Genomic DNA, 27,165 nt, shown 5'->3' on the forward strand with positions numbered 1-27,165 from the left:
TTAGCTCAGGGCCAATCTTCCTCACCAAAAAAAAAAAAAAGTTTTCAGTAATAAATGTGATTTAAAAAAAAATTTTTTTAACTTCTGTTCATCAGAATACACTATCAAGAAAACGAATACAGAGGCTGGTCCAGTGGCACAGCGGTTAAGTTTGCACGTTCTGCTTCAGCAGCCCAGGGTTCACTGGTTCGGATCCCAGGTGCAGACCTATGCACCACTTGTCAAGCCATGCTGTGGCAGGTGTCCCACATATAAAGTAGAGGAAGATGGGCACAGATGTTAGCTCAGGGCCAGTCTTCCTCAGCAAAAAGAGGAGGATTGGCAGCAGATGTTAGCTCAGGGCTAATCTTCCTCAAAAAAAAAAAAAGAAAAGAAAGAAAAAGAAATAGGCAAGCCACAGACTGAGAGGAAATATTCATAACAGATATATCTGACAAAAAAATTTACATCTGGAATAAAGAACTCCTGCAACTCAATAATAAAAAGACAAACAACCCAGCCAAAAAACAGGCAAAAGACGTGAACACACACTTCACAAGAGAAGATACATAAAATAAGCATATGAGAAAGTGCTCATCCAATATCATTTTTCATCAGGGAAATGGAAATTAAAGCCACAAGCAGGTATCCGTATGCCTGCACAGAGGGTTAGAGCAAAGAGGACTGAGGACACCAGGCTGGGTGAGGATGTGGAGCAGCTGGAACTCTCAGACCGCGCTGTGGGGATAACAGGGTACAACCACTTTAGAAAACTGTTTGGTGGCTTCTTTAAAAAGTCAAACATACATCTACCCTGTGATCCAGCAACTCTGCTCCTAGGTATTTATCTGAGAGAAATAAAATCATCTGCCCATAACACAGGTACGACAATATTCAATGCATCTTTAATTCATAATAGCCAAAACCAGAAAACAATCCAGATGTCCATCAACAAGTGAATGGATAAATAAATTGTGGTATAGCCGTACAGTGGGATATTTACTAATCAGCAAAAAGAAACAAACTACTATTCGAAGATTATCCCCATCAGGCAACAACATGGGTGAATGTCGGAATATAGCATACCAAGTGAAAGAAGACAGACACGAAAAGCACATACTGTATGATTCCAGGGGTGTTGTGATCTTGATGCTGTCACTGTACTCAGAGGCCTTGACTTGGCTGGTCCAGAAATCCAGTTTATTATTATTATACAAATTACCTAAATGACTACAGAAGATAGAGAAATATTAACGGATCAATTTCAATAGAGTTGTCAAAGACTTGCTCCTTTCAAAACCCCAGATAGTTCCACAGAATTCTACCAGACACTCAAGGAACAGATCGCTTTAACTCTTCTAGAATATAGAAATAGAAGGAAAGCTTCAAGATTCTTTTATGTAGCAAACATAGCATTGATACTAAAACCTGTCAAAGAGAGCCAAAACTAAAAACAAACCCTACAAATGTCTCACTTATGAAAAAATCCTAAAAACTCTATTAGCTGACAATTTCACCAGAACACCAAAAGAATAATCCACTATGATAAAGTAGAGTATATTCTTAAAATGGTTTAATATTTGGAAATCGATTACTCTAAAAAATCTATTACTATAACAAGTGGAAAATTCATATGACTATCTCCATAGATGCTGAAAAGGCATCCATACATGATTTTTTTAAATATCTTTCAAAAATGAAGGTGAATAAAAGGTTAAACATAAAGTTACCACGTGATCCAGCAACTCCACTCCTAGATACACACCCGAGAGAAATGAAAATGAAAGCGCGAAAACTTGCACAAGAACGTGCAAGCAGTATTACTCAGAATAGCCAAAAAGTGGGAAAAATCCAAATGCCCATCAATTGATAAGTGGATAAGTCGATTGGGATATAACCACACAGCAGAATATTGTTTAGCAATTGAAAGGGAGAAGTACTGACGCATGTGTCAACGCGGAAGACCCTCGCAACATCCCGTCCACTGAGAGAAGTCAGTCACAAAAGACCACGTAGTGTATGATTCCATTGTTATGAAAAACCCAGAACAGGCAAATCTACAGAGACAGAAAGATTACTGGTTGCCTAGGCTCGGGGCATGGACGTGGGGGGTCACTGATGATGGGTACTTTTCTTTTTAAGGTGATGAAAATGTTCTAAAATTAGATTATGGCAGTGGTCTTACAACTCCGTGTGTATACTAGAAACCACTGAAGTGCACACTTTTAATGGATGAATTTTATGGTATGGAAATTATATCTCAATAAAGCTGCTTTTGTAAAAGGTAAACGGTCTAAATCCTCCAATTAAAAGACGGAAATTGTCAGACGGGGTTAAAAAAGCAAGACTGAACTATGTGCTAGCTAGAAGAAACTCACTTTAAACATAAAGACACAGATATGTTAAAGGAAAAGGAACGAAGAAATATTTCCCATGGAAATACTGATTAAGAAAGCTGAAGTGACTAATATTAGGCAAAGTAGACCTCGAAATAAGAAATATTACCAGGGATAAGGGGAGATATTCATAATGGTAAGGGATCAATTGATCAAGAAGACATATCAACTGTAAATGAGCTTGAATGTAATTATCCAACCTCAGGGGCCTCCCGTCACCAGAGTCATTTAACGTCCCTCTGGGCCTGTTGGTCAATGTGAGTAGAGGAGAAAAAGAAATGACAGGCGTAGACACTAGAAAGAAGGAGGCAGCCCAGGTGATACACGGTGTACCTAGAAACGCCAAAGAATTGGCTAAAAATAGCAATGATGAGAAAATTAAATAAGATGGCAAAGTACACAATTGATATTAAAAAGTCAATGACTTTCCTATGAATCAAAATAAATAATTATAAGGAAAGAAAAAATGCCAACCAAAGCATTAAATACCAAGTTGTAAACTTAATAGGAAAAGTGAAGGATCTTTTGATATGTGGGGAAAAAAACCTTTAAAAGTCTAGTAAAGGACATGTACAACAAGCTATAACTCAAATAGGTAAGGACAAAGATAGTTCAATGCTGTAAATATGTCAATTCACTTTAAAATAATCTCCAAACCCAATGTAATGCCAATTAAAATATAAAAAGGATTTTCAGAGGGAACTTATTAATGCTACTAAAATTTATCAGGAAAAATGAGCATTGGTGAATATCAGAAAAATTCTGAACAGGAAGAGCTATGGGACTAGGTGGGGTGGGTGGCGGGCAGCGCTAGCCCTATCAGATCCGAAACACTTCTGATGTGAAAACAATTTTTTAAAGTTTAGCACTGAAGAAACCATCAACAGCTAGACAAATAGAACAGAAGAGAAAGTACAGAAATAGTCCTCATGTATATGGTAATTTAACTTTTTAGAAAGATGACATTATAAATAAGTGGGTGAGAGGAATTACTAAAAAAAAATAGTGTGGGGACAACTAGCTACTCTTTATGCAAAAGGACAAAAAGGAACCTGGATCCCTACCTCACTCCTCATACCAAAATACTTTGCCAGTGGATTTATTTTTATAATCTTGGAGTGAGGGAAGGCCTTTCTAAGCGAAATCCAAACCCAGTTTATAGAGAAAAAGATAGAAGGGCTGGCCTGAGGCATGGTGGTTAAGTTCAGTGCGCTCTGCTTCGGCAGCCCAAGGTTGCAGGTTCAGATCCCGGGTGTGGACCTACGCCACTTATCACCCATGCTGTGGAGGCGTCCCACATACAAAATAGAGGAAGATTGGCACAAATGTTAGCTCAGGGCTAATCTTCCTCAGGAAAAAAAAAAAGACAGATATGTCACTAAAATGTAAACATTTTTATAGACAAAAATATTGTAACATGATATATCATATGCAAGATATGCAATCAACAGTTAAATCCCTTAATTTAAAAAAGTAAACACAAATCAATAAGATTTAAAAAAAAGAAAAATGGTCAAAGAAAATAGCTGCTACAAAAGAAATACATACAGCCAATAAACACACAAAAAGATGCACAACCTCATTTGTAATCAAAGAATTCTAAACCAAAATAAAAAGTGACGTCTCTTTTCACCTATTAAGACAAAAATGTTCAAGTGTGTTGACATCTAGTACTGTCAAGGATGTAGGGAAATAAACATGTTTACACAGTTGGAAGGAGTGTTATCTGGTGCAAACTTTCTGGAAGACGATTTAGCATTATTTACTAAAATGTTGATATGGACATGTCCTTCAGCCCAGAGGATACGTGGGCAAGCAGGCTGGAAAGAAAAGCAAGCAGGGAGAAATATTTGGATGAGCAAGAGTTTAGAGCTGGAGTGCGAGGGAGGGCTGGCCCCAGGACAGAGAAGGTGACTCAGAGCAGAGTTGACCAAGACAGCTGGAAGCTCAGGAAGGGGCCGCCTCACCCAGCCAGGACCCAGTCAGAATGTACCGGCCGGGGCAGCCGAGGATGAAACAGGAAGATGACTTCAATGTCAGAGGATTGAATGATCTGGGGGTCCATCTTCACCGGGACAGGAGACTATAGGAAGCACAGTCTGGAAAAGAGAGTGTCAATGATCCTCCTCGAAGAGGTGACAGAGAGAATCTGCTTCAGCCTAGAGGTCTGCACCATTTGGTTTGGCATTCAGCCCAGGCACAAACGGAGAGGCAACGGGGAATGATTCCAAGAGGAGAAATGGGCTCCCTCCCCAATGGGCTTCAAGGTGAGTCAGGAGGATCTGAGAACAGGTGGCCTCAGCCCATTTACATCTCAGTGAGAACAAGGAAAGCATTGTGACTACCTTTTTTGGAGATTTTTGATAGCTTTTCCTATTGTTCATTGTTTTTGTTACCCCATCTCAAAAAAAAATGTGTGTGTGTGTGTGTGAAATAGAATGCGCACACGGGCAAGTGCATAAACAAGACAACTTCACAAATTGATGAAAAGTGAACGCCTGTGTAGCCACCACCGGATGAAGAAACAAACTCTGCCACCCTCAGAAGCCCCGTGTGCCCCTCGCAGATCACAGCATCTTCCCACGAAGATAACCACTGCCCTGACTTTTTCAGTGATTGCTTCTGCTTTCTGGTTTTACCATCTAAGTATGTATATTACAACACCGTACCCTCTCATATGGTCTGTTTCAAAACTGCCTCTAAATGGAATCACACAATATGTCTTTCCAATGTCTGGATTCTTTCACTCGACATTATCTTTTTTTTTCCCTACAATTTATGCCTGTCATCTGTAATGTGTGTTGTTGATATTCTCTCCCACCCTGTGAGTGTGTCTTTTTGCTCTTCATGGTATCTTTTGAGGAAGTTCTTAATTTTAACACAGCCTAATTTGTCAGTCTTTTCCTCTGTGGTCTGTACTTTTTGGGTCTTGTTTAAGAACTCTTTTCCTACCCTCGGGCCATGAAGATATGCTATATTATCTTCAAAAAGCTTTATCATTTTGCCTTTCACATTTAGTTCTATAATCCACCTAGAACTGACTTGTGTGTGTTATGGGGACAGGGATCAAGTGTCATAGTTTTTCGTTGTGGGTACCTGCGTTTCCCAACGCTACTTACTGAAAAGACACCTTCCCCCACTCCTCTAGGGAGCCAACGTCATCATCGATCATGTCCCATGGGGCTGTACGTCCCATGCCCCAGGCCAGAGGCTTCAGCACCCCAAATATTATAAACACACATGCACACACACAAATGTATTAAAGAACACACGGTGTTTCTTCACATTCGGAACATTCTCAGCAATTATTTATTTCGTTGCTGCTTGTATCACAGCCTCTGTCTGCTCTCACTCTGGGTCTCCAGTAAAATGCATGTTCCACATTCTCACTGTTTTAACCCCCATTTCTCTCACCCTCTCTTCCCCGTTTTCCGTGCTTCGGTGTCTCTGTGTTTCCTTCTGGACAGCTTCTCCTGATACATCTTCTGGTTCACTGTTATCATTTCAGCTGTGTCTAAACTGGAACTCATCCACCAGATTCTTAATTTTAATTATCGTATTTTTTCAATTATAGAATTTTATGTTGTTCTTTTTAAAATCTGCTTTGTCATTTTTTCCTTTTTTCTTAAAGATTGGCACCTGAGCTAACAACTGTTGCCAATCTTTTTTTTTTTTCTGCTTTTTCTTCCCCAAAGCCCCCCAGTACATAGTTGCATGTTTTTAGTTTTGGGTCCTATAGTCATGGCATGTGGGACGCTGCCTCAGCGTGGCCTGATGAGCGAGCGGGGCCACGTCCACGCCCAGGATCCAAACCAACAAAACCCTTGTCCCCTGCTTTGTCATTTTTTATAATTTCCAGTTCTCTGCCAAAAATTTCAAGCTTGCCTTTTACCTCCTTGAACATAGTCAGGACAGTTGTGCGAAGGCTGTTCCCGCTCTTTGCAGTACCTGGGGTCTCCACGGCTCCGTCGGTTGTGGCTGTCTGCTCGTTCTCCTCTATGGAGTCTCGTCTCCCCACACATCTGGTTATCTTTGATTGTATCTTGAGTTGGATGTGAAAAAACAATTTTTAAAATAATTCAAGACTTAGGGTTACACTATTTTCCTCCAGAAGGAATTTTCCATTGGTATCTTTAAGGTACCTGGGGACTAGGTGTAGGGAGGGTGCTACCAGACTAGTACCATTTTTAATTCAAGTTCAAAGCTTGAAGTTTCCTGGGACACCTAAGTGACAGGAAGTTGAGTGAAAGTCCACGGTGGCCCTTCTCTCAAAGTGCAGCCCTTTGGGGTCCTAAAGGGATTAAGAAACATATACCAGGTGCCAACCCGTGGCCGAGTGGTTAAGATCCCGCGCTCCGCTTCCGCGGCCCAGGGTTTCACCGGTTCAGATCCTGGGTGCGGGCATGGCACCGCTCATCAGGCCATGCTGAGGCAGTGTCCCACATGCCACAACTAAAATATACAACTATGTACCGGGGAGATTTGGGGAGAAAAAGCAGGAAAAAAAAAAAAGGAAGATTGGCAACAGTTGTTAGCTCAGGTGCCAATCTTTAAAAAAAGAAAAAGGAAACGTACATATACCAGATCCCGCCTTGGAGGGCCCCCGACTCCAGGCTCGCGGCTGAACTGCTGCTTCTGAATGAGTAAGAGCTTCCCCAGGGCGCACGCACCGCGCATGCTCGGCCCATCTTTTTGGGCTTCTGCCTGCAGACCGCGGCCTGCTAATCCTTCAGGCTCTTGTTAGCTCTTCACCGCTTGTTTTTTTCTTTTAAATAAACTTTATATTGTGGAATAATTTTAGATTTACAGAAAAGTTACACAAGTAGTACAGAAAGTCCCTGAATAGCCTACCCTCTGTCTGCTTCCCCTCGCATTCACACCTTACACAACTGTGGTACATCGGTCACGACTAAGGAATTAACGTCGGTGCAGTACTGTTAACTGAACTCCAGATTTTATTAGTATTTCACTGGTTTTTCCGCTAATATCCTTTCTCTGCTCTGGGATCCGACCCAAGTTACCACACTGCATTTAGCTTTCAACGTTTTTGAGAGGATTTTAAAGTGTGTGTATTTCGTCGAGCTTCTGAGGGAGGATGGTCCTAATTACGTTGTTTTCCATGGCTGCCCTCCCTCATCATTTCGCTGTCATTCCTAGAAGTAAAAAAAATCCTTAAAACAGTCAACATAAAAATCTTGAGGGGCTGGCCCGGTGGTGTAGCGATTGGGTTCGAATGCTATGCTTTGGCAGCCCAGGATTTGTGGGTTCACATCCTGGACACAGGCCCACACACCACTCATCCAGCCATGCTGTGGTGGCATCCTACATACAAAATAGAGGAAGATTGGCACAGATGTTAGCTCCAGGCCAATCTTCCTCACCAAAAAAAAAAAAAAAAAAATCTTGAAAGGAGTTTTCAGATTTGCTTCAGCGGAGGAATTTCAAAAATTGAGTTTGTAACCTGCTAGGGATGGAGGAGCTGCTGGTGGAATAGAGGATGAAATGTGTGTGAAGAAACTAAAAACTTTGCGGTGGGTTAGCTATGCCGCAGCAACAAGCCAACGATAAAGTCTCAGTGGTAAAACATCAAAGTCGGCTTGCTCCCCCCAAAGCTGCAGCAGGCTTGGTAGCTGTGGGGGCAGCTTTCTTCCAAGTGGTGATGTGGGGGCCCAGGCTCTTTCCAGCTTGTGGCTCACCCATCTTTGTTGGGGACACATCTTCCTCACTCCTGACACTTCCTTCCGGGAGGAGGGAGCCCTCCTGGGGTACCACCCCGGTCTCTCTCCACGCCTTCATGTATTTGATGAATGGGAAGGAGAAACCAGGCGTGTGCCATCCAGCCTTCCATCCAGGCGTGTGCCTCTTCATCGCTTTCTCCTGGGAGCCGGCTCGCCTGCAGCGGGGGTGTGATCTGCACTGCCGCTCCACAGCTGGAGGGTGACAGGGACGGCCCCAGCCACACTCGGGGGAGAGGGCTGCCGTTTTCTAGCACTGCCTGTGACGACATAATCCTATAATGCACAGGATACCTGCCCCCCAACAAAGAATTATCTGGCCCCAAGTGTCACTAGTGCTGATGTTGAGAAACCCTGATCTAAGGGGAACAAAGAACCATCTTAGGTCTGTGGAAGTGACTTAGTTCAAGCAAGTCCAAACCAGAGAGAAATTGGACTGGGGTGACTAAGTGGCACCTGTCCAGCTGGCCCTTTTTTGGCCAGATTTTGTCTGTCCTGTTAACAGACCTTTCTAAACCCTACCCTGCAGCTGGGACTTAAGTTTCAGTCCATGTTTTCTTAGATGAGTGGAGTAAACAGTCTCTTTAGAGTTCTGCCCGACCCTCCCTTCTCCCTAAGGGGGTTCTCAGTCCTGGAGGTCTTTAGTAAGCATTGGAGCCTAGAGCAGCAGGGGCAGCCTTCGTCACTGCCTGCCGTGCTAGCATCCGCTGGGTTCTCCGGCTTCCTCTGGGCTCTGGTGTGGCTGTTTCTTCCTCCCCATGTCCGCTGTCCAGCCCCTCATCCCAGCCGTGGGCCTCCAGGCACAGCCAAGCCTCTCCTGGGCACACGCATGTCAGGCGGATGTGATGAGGCTGCCACAAGCCCACTGGGCCAGGAGCCTTTTGCCCCCATCCTATGTGCTCTCCCGTCCTGTGATGGCAGGGCACCTCCCACTATCCTGGACAGGAAGCAGGACACAAGTGTCCTCTCCACGCAGATCCCCAAACCCACGGCGGTGGGGAGCTATCCATTGCCCCCACACACCCCTTGCAGTAGGAGCAGGGGTCCTCAGGCCTAGCTCCCGCTGGGTTTGGGGCTCAGGGGCAGAGGGAAGGACCTCACAGTGTGCAAGAAGAGGGCAGGGTTGATGCACAGCAGACCCAACACCCTCTTCCTAAAAATAAAATTTTGGGGGCCTGCCCAGTGGTGTGGTGGTTAAGTTCACACACTCCGCTTTGGCAGCCCGGCATTTGCTGGTTTGGATCCCGGGTGCAGACCTACACCACTCATCAAGCCACTCTGTGGCAGCATCCCACATACAAAATAGAGGATGATTGGCAACAGATTTTAGCTCAGAGCCAATCTTCCTCACAGAAAAAAGTCATAATAAAATAAAATAAAATTTTTGGTAACACTTCCTTTATTCTCCTGAAATGACAATCATAAATAATATGCCTTCTCACACACTTAATTTTTAAAAATCACAATATAATACTTGAGCTGTAATAGAGAGGAAAATAAAAGGAAAACAGCTTGCAGCCAAATACCACATATTTCAAAATGTCAGTGCTCAGACCCCGTGACACTAGAAAATCTAATGAAGTGTCAGATGCTTGCCCTGCTTATAATAAATAAGTTAGGATTTAAGAAAAGTAAGATCAGAAATTATTCTGTAAAAGGACAAAAAAAAAGAAAGCACAGAAATATACTATCGAACGCTAGAATAAATATTATTTTAATCTGTGTTTTTAAAACTGCAAAAACCAATATCCTTTTGTAGTGTGTACGTGTGCGCGGGGTCAGGACCTGGGCTGAGATCATTGTCACAGGGTTTTCAGCAACGTGAATCTCTGTTCCTGCCCATTCAAAGCCAGCAGCGCCCCCCAGTCACTGCGAAATCAAAACGCATCTCCTCATGTCACCAGAATCACAGTCTCCCCTCCCAGAACCCCTCAGTTAACGCTTCAAACACTAACCCGCCAGGTGGGTACAATTCCAGCTGTGCACATGGAAGCATATGTGCCAAACTGGTTTTCTAAGGGAGAATGGGAATGACAGGAAACGTTCCCACTCTTTTTTATCTTTTTTTTTTTTGCCTTTCTGTATTGCGTAAAATTTTGCTTCCAACCTTTATGAACTTTGCCATCAGAAAAAACCCGACGGAACTATTCTTGAAAATGATGTGTCCGGGCTCCCCCTAGCGCGCGTGTTTGTTTTGTTCCTTTCAAGGAGCGTTCAATTCTGCGCTGGAAAACCTGGAATTCCGGTTTTTTAAAGGCCGAGTCAGCTCCGCGCGCGTGCAGAGACCGGCCTTGCAGCGCCGCCTGCCGGCGGCTCCGGCACCCCGCTCGGCCCAGCCCTACAGCCGTCCTCACCTCCGCCTGCACCGCCGCCCTGTGGCCAAGGGCGGTACGTCGCCCTCCGGGAGGCGCTGGGGAACCAGGGCGCAGGGGTCACGGCTGCAGGGGCCCCTAACCTTTGGACCATTGACCGCTTGGGCAGTCTGAGAAAACTTATGGACCCCCTTTCAGAGCAATGGTCTTTTAAATATACGAAATGAAATACATACACTTAAGAGAAAACCAATAATATTGAAGTGGTTATCAAAATATTTATAATTGTGTAACATAGTAAGAAACGTGCTTCATTAGCGCTTTAAATAACCAGCTCTAGTGGTGCGTCCGGTAACTATTTTCCGAGCACTAAGGAGCACACTTGATATTTCGAGCTATGGGCGACAACTTGATGTGTCAGTGTCTGTAATTTTTTATTGGTGACAGGCGTAGCTAACACTCAGAAGGAAAAGATAAATGCTATAGTCAATATGTAATTTTTAAAGGGTAGTGAAAGTCAATATGTAATTTTTTCACATCCAAATTCATGGACTCCCAGAATGCTACACACAGACCCCGCAGGGCGCTCGGCTGGCGGGATGGTTAAGACCCCCTGGAGGGGCGCGGCTTTGAGAGGGGCGCTTAGGAGGGTTTTAGGGCGGGGAGGGGGAGGTGAGCCGCGGGGCTGTAAGGAAAGGGAAGGCAGAGGCGCCTCCCCTCCCTTCCTCGTCCTGATCGGGCACATCTGGAGGAAGTCAAAGCCGCGCGGCCCAGCGAGGAGCTCCCAGTTCCCGGCGTGTGCTCCGCGGGTCCAGCGCCCACCATGCGGCCCCTGGTCCTGCTGTGGGGCTGCCTCGTGCTCCCAGGTGAGATGGAGCAGGGGGAGTGGTGGAGGGATGTGGGGCTCATCCCCGAGCTCGCCCCTCGGGTCCACAGAGAGAGGACCTCCTGAACCAACGTTTTCTTTCCCCAACGCGCTCTGGTGTGACCCAGCCCCGCTGCGGGCTCCTCGCAGGCTTCACCCCACCCCACTGGTCCTCAGCCCTCAGAGGGGCCGCCACTTGCTGTTTCTGGAATCCAGAGCCAGATCTTCTCCCAGACCCATGGGTACCAACCCCTTCGGGGCTGGGTGGCTGAGAGAGAAGCTTTACCTCCCTCGTCCTTTCCCTATCCTGCACCAAGCCTGGAGCCCACCAGACACGCCTATATGGTTGCCGTGTTAAACTCAGCAAATATTTCTTGAACCTCTGCTATACCACTCGCAACAACCCTGAGAGACACAGAATTATCCCATTTCATCAGTTCACAGGCCTGCTTTTCTTTCTTTCTTTCTTACTTTCTTTCTTACTTTCTTTCTTTCTTTCTCTCTTTTTTACCTTTTAACATAAAAAATCAGGATGCATCTTATAACTGACGTCAGTTGTTCAGTCGAAAATGTTTTTTGTTAGTGGTATACAAAATTATGGTAGATCTTACATATGATAGCATCTTAATTCAATGAAATAGGACATTATCGTCATCTATAGATGAGAAAACTCAGAGGTCCAGAGAGGTCAAGCAACTTCCTCAGGGTCACACAGCTATGTAGTGGCAGTGCTGGGATTCAAACTCCAGGCTGTCTAAATCTAGAGCTTCCCTTCAACATACCAGGTTTGGGGAAGCAGCCACAGCTCTGTCCCAAGGTCCCCTGGTGGGGAAAGGGAGTACCAGGTCTTACAGGGCTGCCCCCAGAAGGGGATGACTCAGGAGGTGCCTCCTGGTCTTGACCCTGGTACTTGAATCCAGGGAATTCCGACCTTCATCCCTGCTGTGGTTTCAGGTTATGGAGTCCTGGTGGGCCCGAAGGAGATCAGCGGATTTGAAGGTGACACCTTGTCCCTGCAGTGCACCTACGGGGAGGAGCTGAGGAAGCACAAGAAATACTGGTGCAGGGAGGGCGGTCTCCTGATCTCCCGCTGCTCAGGCACTATCTATGCGGAGGAAGATGGCCAAGAGAGGACGGCAGGCAGGGTGTCCGTCTGGGACAGCCCCAAGGAGCTCACGCTCACCGTGACCCTGAGGAACCTCACCCTGCAGGATGCCGGGAAGTACTGGTGTGGGGTCTCAAGACTGGGCTTTGATTGGAGTTTCTTGGTGTCTCTGCGTGTCCTTCCAGGTAACACATGTCTCTCCTTCCCGGGCTGGGGGACAGGAGATGCAGACGGGAGGAGGGAGTGTGGGTGGGTAATCACTGCTGGACTCGGTTTCCCCGTCGCAAGGGGGCGTAATGCTCGCGCCAACCTCATCAGGGGTCTGGAGGACTCGGTGAGATGGCAGAGGTCCAGTGCTCAGCAGCATCGGGGGCACAGACAGTGTCACCCGAGCCTCGGCTGCTCTGTCACTCCTGCTGCCCAAGGTCACAGTAGGTAGCAGAGCAGGATTGAACACAGACCTGTCTCCTTCATGCTCAGGGCCTTTCCTCTCTGCCCACATGGGGGAGAGAGATTGCCATGGGCTGGGGACAAGATGGACACGCCACAGAATAGAAAGACTCCCTCCCTGGGGTCAGAGAGATTCCTGAGTGATTCCTCAGGCTCGGCCCACCATCAGTGGCTCTGGGACCCGCTCCACAGTGTCACCTAAGCCATGGCCACACTGGCCTCATTCTGCTGTGGCCTCGGCTCTCCCTTCTGGCCTCCCCTTCCCCAGATCTTCAAGTCCCGAGGGCAGGTGCGAGCAGTGCCTGGGGACCAGCCTCGGAGGGGCTTGTGGGGCTCAGGGACACTAGGGGGCTGGGGCTGGAGCCATGGGGCCCGGGCTGGGGCTGGAGCCCCTCTCTGGGTGCCCAGAATCCCACCTGGACCTGCTGAGCAGAGGAGAAGGAAGCCAGAGAGGGCCCAGGGGAATGGGCAGCCCGAGTCTGCCGGCCAGTGAGGGCGAGGTCAGTCTTTGTGTCCCACTTCACAGATGGGAAACCAAGGCTCCAAGAGATGAAATGATTTTCCTCTAATCCCCCGGCAGGAAGTGGTGGAGCCGGGATTCGAATGCAGGTCCCTTCAGGCATTGGTGTCTGCTCTGTCCCTCTCCTGGCCCCATCGCTCGGATTCATCCCATCCCCAGGCCCATCCCCACTGCCAGGTCCCCGTCAGCCGTGGGTCTTCATTTTAATTTAAGGAAATAAAGATAAACTCAGCAAGTAATAACAGCAGCACCAAAAACACATTGAACTTGTTCTCCATTATTTACAAGATTCTATGATCTCTTCCAGTTCTTATCAGTATTCAGACCTCATTTTTACCTAGTGTGATCAATTTGACCTATATTTTCGGCTCTCCTGTTTTTATTCTCACCCTCATTTATAATCATTTATTTATGTATAATATCTGCAGAATTATATTATCCTCCTGTATCAGACCTTGTGGACCTCTCTCTGATGACAGTTGGGGTTTTGAAAATAAAGAAGGCTAAAAATGTTTAGCCACTGGCAGAGGAAACTCTGACTTGTAGTGCCTGCCAATTTCTGTGCTGTAAATGCCCCTGGCTTGGCCAATTTCCAGCTACTAACAATTTAACAACTGGCTCCCCAAATCCCTGAGAAGTGAATGCTCAGCTCTCCCGAGCCAGCGTGAGCCGTCTCCAGCACACCATTGAGTCTGGGGAAACGTTAGAAGAATTTCTAGGAAGGTCAGAACAAGACCAGAGGACCCACTATCATTTCTTTTGTTCACCATTGCCTGGAGGCCCTAGGCAATGAAATATGGCAAGGTAAAGAAGTATAAAGATTGGAAAAGAAAAAATAAATACTCTTTATCTGCAGAAGATTTGATCATTTACTCAGAAACGTTGGAGAAGAACTGGCCTGGTATCACAAGAGAGAGTGGCAGGGAGCGGGAGAGTGTGAGGGCATGAAGGCAGAAGGGGCCGACTGATGGACATGGGGGAGCCCGGAGCTCGGTGGCTCCTGGGGATTTGGCCACACGGGATTTCCGCCCACTGCACTGGGCACAGAGAATAGGCGTTTTGCCTTTGAGGGGTCCCAGCCTAGTAGGGAGACCCAGGAAACGACCTGTTGCAGCATCACTGGGTATCAGCTGCCTTGACGGTGCACAGGGTACTGTGGGCACACAAAGGACAGGGATTTGCGCCTTCTGGGGAAGGCGTTAGGGAGGAGTTGACTTGTGAGCTGGCCCCGAAGGACAGAACGAAGTGTGTTAGGCAGAGATGGAAAGGAAAAGCATCGCACACAGAGGAACAGTATGTCAGAGTCGTGGAAGCGGGCTGGAAGCTCACTTCATTGGGAATAGAGCCGACTGCGTATGGCTGGCGCACCGGATGGGGAAGAGGTGAAGCTGACAAGGTGGGTTGAAGTCTGAGTTTGAAAGGCACGCTAAAAAGTTGGAACTTCACTTATAGGCACTGGGGAGCCACTGGCTGTTCTGAAGCAGGGAGCGATGCGATCCAAGATGTATTTCAGAGACAGAGCTGGCATTGGTGTGAAGGTGGCATAGAAAGGGCAGGCGGGTGGGCAGTTAGAGGACAAGGGAGGCAGAAGGTCTGAGCTAAGCAGGAAGCCAAGGGGACTGCAGAAGGGGAAGAATCAGCTGGAATCTCCTGTCCGTGGCTCCTGAGTGGCTGGGGAGAGAAGAGGCGATGCTCTGAGCAGAGGTGGGGGTGCGAAAGCGCTGGCTGCTCCCAGGACAGGAAATCTGGCTCAGAGCAGTGATCCTGTCTCCCCTGAGACCAGCCTCTCTCCTTCCTCTAGGTCCCTGCTGTCTTCCCTCCCCCACGCCCTCCTTCCAGCCTCTTGCCACAAGGAGCCTCCAGCCCAAGGCAAAAACCTGGCAAACGCAGCCCCCAGAATTGAGTGAGTGAATGGTTTCCCTGCCCCTCCTCTGCTCTTTTTTAAAGAAACATCCAGTGAATGCCTGCCTGGTGCCAGACACTTTATGGCCCTCACATCCTGGAGTTGGACTCTCAGCCGAGGAACCGGAGGCTCAGACGGGTTGGGCCACTTGCTCAAGGTCACACAGGAAGCAGCAGAGCTGGAAAGTAGACCCAGTCTATGCTCTGTGTGCTCCCCCTGGGGTCTGAGGGGAGAGAGGAGAGGCTAGGCCTTGGGCTCTGGCCTCTGGACTGGTCCCTGCCACCCTGCCCTGCCAACCCCATGGCTGTTGAAGGAGCTCAGCCCTTCCTGAGGCCTAGGTGGTGAGTGGGCATGTGATGGTGACATGAGGACCTTCCGGTGAGGGCAGAGGTGCCAGTTGGCTGGGACTGTAGGGGGGGCAGGAAGGTGTCTGCTTAGTGGTCCCTGGAATGGATCATGGAGGTGGGGGTGATTGCGTCTCCTGGCAGAGAGAACAGGCTGCCGGCCCGAAAAGGGGCTGGAAGCTCTGCAGAGGCCTGGGGCGAGCCTGAGGGGTGGCCTGCTCCCTTCAAATGGCTTCATCTAGGCCTCTGTTTGCTTCCTGGGGTGTCTTCTAGCTGCAAATGTTCTGAGACATTATTCTCAGGGAGCCTAGGGTTCAGAGGTCAAGGGTCAGAGGTCTGGGGAGGCTGGGATTCAAGGGTCAGGGAAGGTGCTGAGGCACTGCTTTTGGACTTGTAGCTTCTCCTGGTCTCCACCCGACAGTCACCACAGCCAAGCAGAAGACAGGGGCCGAGGCCTCTCCGTTCACAGGGACCTCCGCGTCCAGGCACACGCAAGCCTCCCTGTACGCGGGACCCGCTCCGTACACAGGGACCTCTCCTCACGCAGTGACCTCTCCGTTCACGGGGACCCCTCCTCACGAAGCCACCTCTCCTCATGCAGGGACCTCCCGCCCAGCCACGCAGCTGGACTCCACCTCGGCAGAGACCAGTCTTGTTCCCAGCAGCCGCAGCTCCAAGTCCAGGTGAGCCCTTGGTCTCCTTTCGGGCCATCCCCAAACCACAAGGTGCCTTTGAGCAAATAGAAACCTGACACTCCTTCCTCCGGGCAAACACGGCTTCTGGTCGTGGCCACAGCTCGTAGCACAGAGGGCAGACTCTGTCCCCGTCCCCCTCAGCAGGGCCCTCGAGTCGGGGACGGCCTACACTCAGGGACCAGTGGCCCCGTTGCTGGACACACAGGCCCACCACGGTGAGGGGTCCACCGCAGCCGCAGTTCCCACCTCTCTCCCTGCTTCCGCTTCAGAGACAGCCACCCAGTTCAGTAGCTTTCGCCTGTCCACTTTGCACTGGACCTGGTGCCAAGCATATGTGGGACCCTCTCCCTGGTCTAACGGGCGAACATAGCAAGCAAACTGGAGAGGCTTAGAGTCAGCACGACAACGTCTGTGCTGTCCCGAGACACAGCCTCAGAAGCCTGCATCAAATGACCTTGCAGCCCCTCACCTCATGACCGAAGACACCAGCGGGACAGACCCCCCACAGGAAGAAACAAAGGGTAGCTGGCGCACACATTTCCCGGGGGAGTTTCTTAGAGACCGAGGGACTAATCAACAGCCCTGGGCCTTGCCTCCCCCACATGTAGACGTCGGCATCTCTGACCTTGTTTGATGTACAACCAAGACATTCTTGTTTGTGTACCTTCCGTGTATAATCCAGAGAAAAGCCCGGATGTCCTCTCTCTTTTTTGACATTATGAACTCTGGTTGTAAGGCATTTGTCCTGCCCTCTTCCCTGCGTGTGCGCTGTTTGTGCAAGAGTCGCAGCTGCACTTAGACTCACACGCCTCAGAGCAGGTCCTCAGAATACGCTGTTGAATTGTTTCCCGGGGTTCAAACTCCTCACTTGCGTTATCAAATAAACTCCCTTAATTAACCTTTACCCAGACTCTTCCTTTCAGTCGACATAAGAAAATTTTCTTTCTTACCCACCTGGAGTCCCAGCCTGCAGGGTTGGCTCTAGGGGGTTGTATATATAACCGTGCTCGGGTGCTGACATCCAGGTAGCTGCTGGCAAGTTCAGACCCGGCCGAAAGTGTCTCCTGGGGTTGGCGATGGGGGCTGAGGTCCCTTCCATTGGGACCGACCAGGCGTTGTGGTCCCTGGTGCCCTCTGATCTCCTTGGGAAGACAAGGGACATGGCTGGGACTCAGAATGAGAATGCCGAGGTGCACGACGTGCCACTGATGTCTGGTGACAGCCACCGGGCTCCTTCCGTCCCTCCCGCAGGGTGTCCATCCCCATGGTCCGCATCTTGGCCCCAGTCCTGGTGCTGCTGAGCCTTCTGCTGACCGCAGGCCTGGCCGCCCTCGGCAGGTACCTGCTCCGGCGGAGGAAGGAAGGTGAGCAGGGCAGACGGGAGGGCGTGGGAGGGTCTGGGCCACTGCAGGTCCAACTCCTTGCCTGAGGGCTGACTATAGGGAAGAGCACAGGACCGAGGACTTGAACTTGAGCAGGACAGACATCATGGCCCCACATCTGCTGCTGGGTTTCTAGAGCTTCTCAGTCCCTTTCAAGGCTTGTGTTCAAATCCCAGCTCTGCCACTTTTGAGCTATGTGACCTTGGGCAGATCACCTCACTTCCCTGAGCCTCAGTCTTCCTCAGATATGGGTGCAACAGAAATAGAGTACGGGCCACATATGTAATTTAAAATTCTCCAGTAGTCACATGAAAAAAAAGTGAAAAGAAACTGGTGACGTTAGTCCTAATATGTACTTTATTTAACACAATATATCCAAAACATTATCATTTCAACAGGGAATAAATATAAAAATATTAATAATACACATTCTACATTCATGTTTTTCCTTGGAAACCTGGTGTCATTCAGAGTAGTCACTTTCCAGTGCTCCGTGGCTGGGCACGGCTCGTGATGCCTGTGCTGGACAGCACAGATTAAGAGCATTAACAGAAATAACAGTAATAGCAGCCACGACGGGCCAAGCATTGTTGGGTGGCTTACAGTGCTTCTATCTCCTTTAATCTCCATACTGTGGAGTTAGTTAGGAACTACTTATTACAAGTTCCCCCATTTTACAGGGGAAGAAACTGAGGCACAGAGCAGCTGAGTAGCTTGCCCTGTGTTTGCACAGCTAGGAATCAGAGGCGCCAGGAAGATGTGTGTGAATGCACTTTGCAAGTTGGCAATGTTGTCCCAGTGCGGTGGCCGTGGGGGGATCCTGGGCCTGCCTCCCGACTCCTCCCTGTGTGACCCCTGGGAAGAACTGTCGGCTTTACCAATGTCCCCAGGCTCCCTCAGAGAGTCAGGGAGGACACAGCATGGGAGCGTTCCCGTCGCCTCAGAGCCTCTTAGCACCTTGCCTCTCAAATTGTGGTCCCCAGCCAGCAGGAGTGACATCCCCTAATAGCCCGTTAGAAATGCAGACTCTCAGGTCCCACCCCCCACCTACTGAATTAGAATCTGCATTTTAATAGAATTTCCCAGGGTCCTGTATGCACCCTGAGTTTTAAGAAGCAACGACCTAGTGCACAGAATTACGTCCCCAGCTGGTTTCTGCCCCACAGGGGGGTTCCGTGTACTGATCCCAAAGGCTGGGTCATTGCCAAGGGTCCCAGCTGAAAGGGGCTACCCTGCCCAGACTGCCTGCCACCTCCCTCGGGGAAGCCCAGGTGCACGGGCCGCTCCTCTTCTGTGGGAGCAGCTGCAGGCTACTCCTGGCTGCCCTTGGCTTCAAGGTGCGGCTTCCCGTCTCTTTCAGCTCAACTGGCCACTGAGACACAGAGGATGGAGAAGGTGCACCTGCCACACTCGGTAAGGATGGAGGCGGGGCTGGAAGGCAGGCTCCTGGGCCCCCCCCTGCCGCTCCCTGCCTGGTCCTCCACCACTGACCTCAAGGCCTGGCTTGTTTCCCACCTCTGGGGAGTCTGTGTGAGCCCCGAGACCAGCCCTTCAGGCTGTGAGCCAGCAGAGTCCCCTCCATCACCCCAGCTTCCCAGCAGGTGCCAGGCAGGGCTCCTCCCCAGGCCCAGCGCCCTCTGCCCATTGGAGAACATCAGAGCTGGATCCAGGGGAGGCCTTTGACATCATCTAGTCAGACTTCCTCTAGATTTGGTGCAAACCCTCCTTCAGATCACCTGGCAGGGGCCTCCTTCATGCCAATCCTAACAGAAACCTCTCGGGGGGCCCAGGAACGTGAATTTTAAACACAGCCCCCAGGGATTCTGACAGCACACCAGAGTATGACAACTTCAGACTCTAGTCTGCTTTTGCAGAAGAGGAAACAGAGCCCAGAGAGGGTAAAAGTCTTACCCAAGCCCACACAGCAGGTGCTAGCCGAAATAGAGAGCAGGAGCCAGATTTCTCGACTCTCATCTCTCTTCTTTCCAGAACACCCTAATGTTTTCTTTGAGCTTTCCTCTGCTCTGAGACCAAGGTGGTGTGGCTGCCCTGAGACCCAGGCCAAGGGTGACACTCTGGGGACCAGGGGGCAGAAAGAATGTGAGTTCCTGTACCCATCTTCCTGGACAGGGGAGCCTGCCTACTGCAGGGCCCTTCCCTGACCCCACAAAGAGAGACTGTCCCTCCACACACGGTGCTCCTACAGGGAGGGCTGCAGAATCACACTCAGGGAGCTAGCCCACCTGCACCCCCCCGCCCCCCCACCTGCACCGCCTCCCCCCCCCCCCCACCTCCAGCCCTCCTCTCCTCCCTTGGCTGTTTACTGAGATGCCTCCACTCTGATTTCCTTAAATGTGAGCACAGGAAAAGAGGACTACCTCTCCTTTCCTGGCGCCAGCGAGGACAAAAGACTCAGGCCCCATCCCCTAGGGATGGGCTGGGGTGGGAACGTGGTGCTGGACCTTGGCTCAGGAAGCTCCACAAGGCCAATGGTGGGAAAGGTCCCGGCAATGCCACTGCCACCGCCAGAGCACGGCCTCCTGTCTATGCAGCCTGGGGCTCACCCCACCCCACTCCACAAGAGGGTCTGGGGAAGGAGGGAGAGCATCCATGGCAGTGGGGAGGACAAGAGGGCCTGAGGCCAGTGCCCTGTGGGAGGGCCAGGAAAGGGCACAGGGCCAGCGGGAAGAGGGGCTGGGGGGGCAGCCCCTTGTTGGGGAAGGATGGAGGGGGTCAGGGGAAGACCCTGTGAATGTGGCTGGCTGAGAGGTTTTGCTTTTCTTTGGTTTATTTCCCTTTTGGCTTCTCTGCAGTTTTTAGCAGAGTCTGGAGGCAGAACTGAACGCGTTTGGGGTTTTCTTTGCCCACATTCAGGTCAAAGAGGGAAGGGGATGCTCTGCCAGAGAGCCCCAGGGGGTGTGAAAACTCAGAGGGAAGCGTTAGGGGTCAGACCAGCATTTTCCTTCCCCAGAGAGCCATTGCTAGAAGTGCTCCTTTCACCCTTTTCTTGAACACCTACTGTGTGCCAGGGGCTTTCCATAGGTCATTAAATCTTCATCACCCCTGCATGAGCCAGGTGTAATTATTTCCCCCTTCTTAGAAAATACCATATAGAGGCTCAGAGAGGATAAGTAACTTGCCCATAGAGACCCAGCCTGAAAGAGGCAGAACTAGGAAAACTCACTGAGGTCTGCGGGGTGGCCTCAGTGCCCTGTGCTCCTGCCCCCCCACATCCAAGAGCAAGGGGTCTGAGGGCTGCAACCAACTCCTCGGCCCAAGAGTCTCCCCAGACTCAGGAGAAGGCCCATCCTGGGGCCGTGGGCGTGGGGTGGCCTGGGCCCTGACTCCTGGAATGGCCCAGGTGGGAGAGCGGGGCTTGGGGCAGGACACACCCCAGCTTCTCCAGGCTTCCCTGTGGCATCTTCGCTACTATTTTCTAGTGTCCAGAAGCAGAGGTTCTCATGTATATCTCGAGTACCCATCACCCCAGAAAATGCCTCCGGTTGTCCACGGCGTGGCAGAGGAACCAACGAGAGATCGAGACCCACAGTGGACGCAGGGCAGTGGTCCTGGCCGCTGCCTACATGTGTGGTTTGGTCTCTGTGCCGTGAGGTTCCTTCCTCAGATTCAGCCATCCTTGAGTGGGTGACACTTCCGTGGCTGCCGGTGGTCAGCAGTGTGGGTTTCGACTGAATCACAAAGCTGTAGATATGGGATTCGTAGGAAGTGGACTTGATGTCGGGGGTCCTCTGGTCCAGCCCAGCTCTGCCATGTCCTCACCATAGGTGAGGCACTTGTCACCATAGGTGACGGCATTTGTGAAATCTCCATTCCTCTTCCCCCATTCCTTTGTCCCCGCATCCCCCCAGTCATTTCTCATTCGAGGAATTCTGCTCTGATTTTTATCTTGTAAGACTGCAGGTGTCACCAGAGATGACTCAAACAGCCACCTCTGCCCCCAACACCTGCAGCAAGGGTATTGACAGAAGCAGGGGGCCCATGACAAGGGACAAGGAGATAAAGAGAAGTGTGCAGCGTGCCCTGCCAGGATGGCAGCATAGTATGGGAAAAGAGCTTGGGTCTAAGGTCAAATGGTCATGAATACAAGGCCCAGCTCAGCTGCTCGCCAGCTGTGTCACTTCTGGCAAGTTATATCACCTCTCTGAGCCTCAGTTTCCCATCTCACAGGGTTGTGGTTAGGGGTGAGTGAGGTGAGACACCTCTAGGTGTCCAGAAAGTGGGAGCTTCTTTCTTTGACTTCAGTGCCCATCGGGCCATGGGATTTGCTGGCCAGGGCACCTGAGGACAGCTGTGCCCTTGGGAGGCTTGCCTTGGGCCTCCACCAGCTCCCACCTCTGCTCTGCCCAGATGCTAGGACAAGGAAGGAGGGGGTGGAGGGGCCTGGCTTTCTGAGCTGAGGACCGGTTGGGGCAGCGGGGGCCGGGGCTGGAGATGGGCTTCCCCGCTCACTCTGGACTACCCACGTCTCTTCCCTGGGCTTCAGTTTCCTCATCTGATCAAGGAGGAGTTGCTCAGACTGATGATGTCTTAAGAATTCTTCCTGTGTTGTTTGTTATTCATGAATCTTTGAGGCATCCGACTTTGCTGTCTCCAGGCTTGTTAGAAAGAACATGCAGCCTGTGCATTCTTTCTGCTTAAAGGATAGAAATAACAAGAATGAACAATAATGAAAACAAATGATCCAAAAAAATCATTCCAGGGGTTCCCAGTTGTTGAGTGATAAAACATTATCATGAATATTCATTACAACCCTGAGGGGAAAAGTCGTATCCCCATTTGACCTCTGAGGAAGCCGAGCCTCAGAGAGGTTAGGCGGCTTGTCCAAGATCCCCTGAGACCAGGAAACTGGACCTGAGGACTCTGGCCCCGCAGCCCTGCTTCCTCCCCTCCACCCCGTGCTACATTTCCCTCCTCTGGTTCCACTCACAGACCATCCCTACTGCCAAGAACGGGCAGTTTTTTCTGTTTTCGTTTTTGTTTTTTAAAGATTTTATTTTTCCTTTTTCTCCCAAAGCCCCCCTAGTACATAGTTGTGTATTTTTTAGTTGTGAGTCCTTCTAGTTGTGGCATGTGGGATGTCACCTCAGCATGGCCTGATGAGCGGTACCATGTCCACGCCCAGGATCCGAACCGGCAAAACCCTGGGCCGCCAAAGCAGGGCGCTGGAACTTAACCACTCGGCCACGGGGCCGGCCCAAGAATGGGCTGTTCTGACCCATCTCTGTTTCAGCCGCTGGAGAACTGCTGGGTCCAGGAGTGCGCCAAGATCAACACTGCAGGGCCTGCTGGGCCTCGAGCCAGCCCCCAGCCCTCCTCCAGTCCCTGCAGGGACATCGGGTGCCTAAGCCAGGTGGGACAGAGGGCCCTGGGAGCCCAGAGTCACCTAGCCCGGCTCCTCTGACAATGCAGGGAAGTGGGGACCTCCTTCCTCAGCATCCGCTCCCCAAACTCCGCTGCCCTGCGTCCACCCACCTGCCCCGCCACAACCATAGGCTTGGGCCATTTCGCTCGGGAAACCAGGGCTGTTGACTTTACCTCCTCTTTTTCCCTGATCCAGAAAATTCTTGAATAGCTTGTCAGGAGTCACAGCTTAAAGAGCTCTGGGCTGGCAGGATTCCAACATCTGCAGCCAGAACCTGGTATGAGGCCATGAGGATGCTCTCTCAGGGGATGGATGGAGGGGAGGTGGGCATGAGTCAAAGCCTGGGGGTTCTGGGGAGGAGAACTTGTTAGTTCTTGTGCTGCTTAGATGAACACAGGCCCAGACAGTGGAAAAGGCTGAGGTGGACCCAGCAGCTACCTGGAGACCCCTCAGCTCGGCTTCTCAACCCCCACTGTTGTCTTTACAGACTTCAGAGGAAGCTGAAGCCTCTTCCCGGGACCCAGAGGGGGCCACGATCCCAGGGCCTCCCCTCCACTTGTCTGAGGAGGAGCTTGACTTCTCCAAGTTCATCTCGGTCTAGCCACAGAATGCCCTCCAGGCCAGGCCTGCTGTGAAGCTGAATGGCTGGATTTGCACCGACTCTAATAAGCTTTCTGCTACAGCTTCAGAGTTCACCTGCCAGACTCCAGGGCTCCCCCTCCCCCTCCCCAGGCCCGCCTCCTGCATGCCCCAGCCTGACCTGGGAGCCTTTGTGGGCCGTGGAGCCCTCAGTGGTGGCCTCACAGTTCCAGCAGAGACTGGCACCTCCCCAATGTGTTCACATCCCTGGGCAGGGCTTGCAGCCGCTGGACCTAGACTGTCACCAGGGCCAGGCAGGGCTCAGGAGAGCTGGTCTGGGCTTGTATCTGCTGCAGGAAATCCCGAGGGCCTGGGTGCCCAGCAACATGCCTCCCCCCCACTCCACCCCACCTTCTCCTCCCTTCCTTCCCTCCTCAGCCTCAGCACCGCTTTCTCCTGCATAAGCTGGGGAGGAGGGAGCGTGCTGGCGTTGGACTGGGTTCTGATTTCCTGAAGCGTGGCTGTGAACCACCTGCATCCCAGTCCTTCAGGAAGCTGGTGAAAAATGTGATTCCTGGGCCCAGGACTCTGCATTTCTAACAAGAGCCCAGTGATTCGAATACTCGAGTTAGAGAAGCAGTGGCCCTGTTGAACGCTCAGGTCCCTCCAGCTTTGAATCTACACTTTGTGTGTGGGGTCTCCCACCTGCCCCCTGTAGGGGTTGCTGTGCCCACGACACCATGTGCCAGCTGGGGGCTTTCCAGGGCCTGCCTGAGTCCAGACCCAGGGCAGGGGCACACCAGAAGGGGTGAATCCAGGAGGGGCAGGAGAGAGGGGACAGGGCAGGAACCTAAGGGGAACCTGAACGTGACCCTGACTCAGGCTCTCTGGAGACAGGGTGGGAGTGAGGGGTTAGAATTACAGAACTACTATTTTTTCTTTTTCTATTTTCTTTAAAAAGTGAAAAGGGGGGTTGCTCAGTATACAAAACTTAGAAAGATAGAAGAGGAGAAAAGTCAGCCATGGTCTCGCCGTCGCCCGGACAATCCTCACTGCATTTTGTTGTATTTCCTTCCAGTCTTTTCCCCTCCCGTCGTTTGCTGGTGTTCTTTTACAAATATTTTGTATGTACAACTTTGTATCCTGCTTTTTTTCACTTAACTATTATATCATAAGCATTTATCCATGTTTTTATAAATCTATTATAAATTAAATGTTTGTCGCTGTGTAATGTTTCTTCAACTTATGTCAGTTCTCTCTGACTAGATACTTAACTTGTTTCTATTTTTGCTATTGTAGCTAACAGCACGGTGAACCTTTGCCCAGGCTTTGTCCGCATTTGGAGGTTTCTTTGAGGAGGATTCGGGAATGTGCAAGTGCCAGGCCCCAGGGCGGGAACCTTTTTGAAGTTACTGAGACCCACTGCTGAAAGCTTTCCCAAACGGCAGAACCAATTTCATTCCCACCAGGGCTTTTCAGTCAGTGTTTCTCCAAGTCCCCAGCAGCCTCTACACCTGTCCCTGTTGGTGTGGCAGGAGAAACCACTGAGGAATGCCCCCGCAAGGGGACACCAGGGGGCTGGGAGAGCTGGACGAGGGGGAGCCGGTCTGATGAAGCGAAGGAAGCTCACCAGAAGGTGCCAGGCAGTGCCCGACGCCCCTGGAGGGGCGAGCTCCACTTACCTTCTCTGCCTGAAGAGGGAGCCCCCGGATCTGAGCTCTGGGGCTCTGCCCAGGATCTGGGCACAGTGTGTGCCCAGATGTTGGGGGGGTAGAGAGCAACAAGTTTCAGGTGGTCTCAGACCCCAAAAGTTCACCCAAAGCAGACTTCCCCCTTGAGAAATCCCTCGGCTGGAGGCTGGTGAGAACTTTGGGAAAGACGACCTAGAAAGGGAAGAATCCTCCTGCCCTCTCAGCCCGTCCATCCGTCCGTCCTGCAGCCAGGGCTTCCTGGGGACCCGAGGTGGTCAGCCAGGTCACTCCAGTCCACCTCTTGCCCACTCTCAGACCAAGGGCCCACTAAACAGATGGATGTCTTTTGTGAGGCAGAGCTCTCTCCAAAGCAACCTGGGATTGGCGTCCGCGGGATTCCAAGTTTCTGTGGGTTTATCAGACACTCAGGAATCATTCCGAGACTCCCCTGCTCCCACCACGGCCGTGGTGCCCACCCAGCTCCGCCCACCAGGCAGTTGGAAAGGACCACTTCCTTACCAGTTGCCACTTCAAAGTCCCCTGTCTTGATACACTTTGTTCTATGTTTGTACACCAAAATATTCCGCTCTGCCCTCTGTAGATGTGTGAGATTCTGTTCAATCCCCTTCAACAATGTAACAAGTCACTGCTCACCGCCCATCCTGAGAGGAAGCATTTCCCGTTTGGGGACTTGCTGAGAGGTAAAACTTCAGAAAAAACTAGGGGAACATCAAAGAGTTGCTAACATTTAGTTTTGCCAAATTGGGATATTAAATATGACAGTCATTATAAACTATTCTTTATCCTCCCATTTGTTTCTCTAAAAGAAACGTTTTATCACCAAAAGGGATTATTGATAGGAAAAATGAATGATTCGAGCTCTCTCTTCCCCACCCTACCCCTCCATGAAGAATTGGATGTTATGATCCTAATCTACTGAAGCCCATTGAGGACAGATTTTCTAATTCATCCAGGAGGTTGTGGCTCGTAGTGGAAGAGAAGACAGAAGCAGAGAAGTTGGAAAGCCCCTAAGAGTGCAAGGCGGTGTGCTGTGCTTTGGGGACCTGCCCCAAAGTGAGAAGGACGTGCTCTCCATCTGTAGCCCTTTGAGAATGTGACAGGCACCTGCACTGGGAGGGGCTCTAAGGGGCTGGATCAGAGAGTGGGGTCCCCCAAGCCTGGTGCAGAAGCAGCAGGTCTGCCCGTCTTGAATGGACCACATGGTCTTATCAATTTGTACCCCAAAAAAAGCTCGCTGGGATTTTCATTGGGATTATATTGAATACACAGATGAATCTGAGGAGAACTGACATCTTAACAATATTGATTCTTGTAATCCGTGAACACAGTATAACTCTTTATTTATTTAGGTCTTCTTTAATTCCTCTTGGCAATACTTTATAGTTTCAGTGTGTAGGTCCACGACATCTTTTGTCAGATTTACCCCTGGGTTTTTCATATTTTTTTGATGCTATTGTAAATGGTATTACTTTTTAAAATTCAATTTCTGATTGTTCGTTGCTAGCATATAGAAATACAATTGCTTTCGTGTGTGGATCTTGTACTGTAACCGCCGGTCCTCCAGGACCAGCTCAGCTGACGGCATCTTATCAACAGAGTGATTAGGAGGCGTTTTTCAGCAACTGAGACCCCTTGTCCAGTTCAGGCTGGTTGAGGCTACCAACCCCTCCCCTGGGCCTGCGCAAATGCTCAATAGGTGACCTTTTTGAGATCAAGGAACTAAAAACTCCCCCTCAGATCATGGTAATACTGCTGTTTTGTGAACATGCGTCCTATGAAGGGGCATGAAGCTTGACTACACTTGC

At 50.2% G+C, this 27,165-nt stretch overlaps 1 protein-coding gene across 13 annotated transcripts; it reads left to right on the plus strand.

Moving 5' to 3' along the window:
* Positions 1-11,108: 11,108 nt before the first annotated feature.
* Positions 11,109-26,573, plus strand: CD300LG (CD300 molecule like family member g). 13 transcript variants are annotated; one of them, XR_001399344.3, is made up of 9 exons: positions 11,109-11,288; positions 12,242-12,577; positions 15,164-15,265; positions 16,007-16,292; positions 17,556-17,668; positions 19,047-19,099; positions 22,938-23,057; positions 23,265-23,346; positions 23,557-24,862. XR_001399344.3 is itself a non-coding variant. In XM_014849321.3 (8 exons), exons 1-8 carry the CDS (start codon positions 11,246-11,248, stop codon positions 23,668-23,670), a joined length of 1,167 nt encoding a protein of 388 aa, XP_014704807.1. In that variant the 5' UTR covers positions 11,109-11,245; the 3' UTR covers positions 23,671-24,862. The 13 variants fall into 13 exon arrangements, 12 of the variants coding, with proteins under 12 accessions (XP_014704807.1, XP_070339426.1, XP_044602138.1 ...); XM_014849321.3 differs by lacking the exon at positions 23,265-23,346; XM_014849326.3 differs by lacking the exon at positions 23,265-23,346 and having other exon boundaries at positions 11,132-11,288; positions 16,211-16,292.
* The last annotated feature ends 592 nt before the right edge of the window (positions 26,574-27,165 follow it).

The sequence above is a fragment of the Equus asinus genome, chromosome 13 (genome assembly GCF_041296235.1).
Source record: "Equus asinus isolate D_3611 breed Donkey chromosome 13, EquAss-T2T_v2, whole genome shotgun sequence".
Classification (NCBI taxonomy): domain Eukaryota; kingdom Metazoa; phylum Chordata; class Mammalia; order Perissodactyla; family Equidae; genus Equus; species Equus asinus.

Bases quoted from the DNA above. Each gene is read 5' to 3' on its own strand.
- CD300LG (XM_014849321.3), top strand. From the start codon at position 11,246: ATGCGGCCCCTGGTCCTGCTGTGGGGCTGCCTCGTGCTCCCAG. The intron at 19,100-22,937 runs GTAAGGATGGAG...TCTCTGTTTCAG, and splicing joins AGGTGCACCTGCCACACTCG to CCGCTGGAGAACTGCTGGGT. The intron at 23,058-23,556 runs GTGGGACAGAGG...TTGTCTTTACAG, and splicing joins ACATCGGGTGCCTAAGCCAG to ACTTCAGAGGAAGCTGAAGC.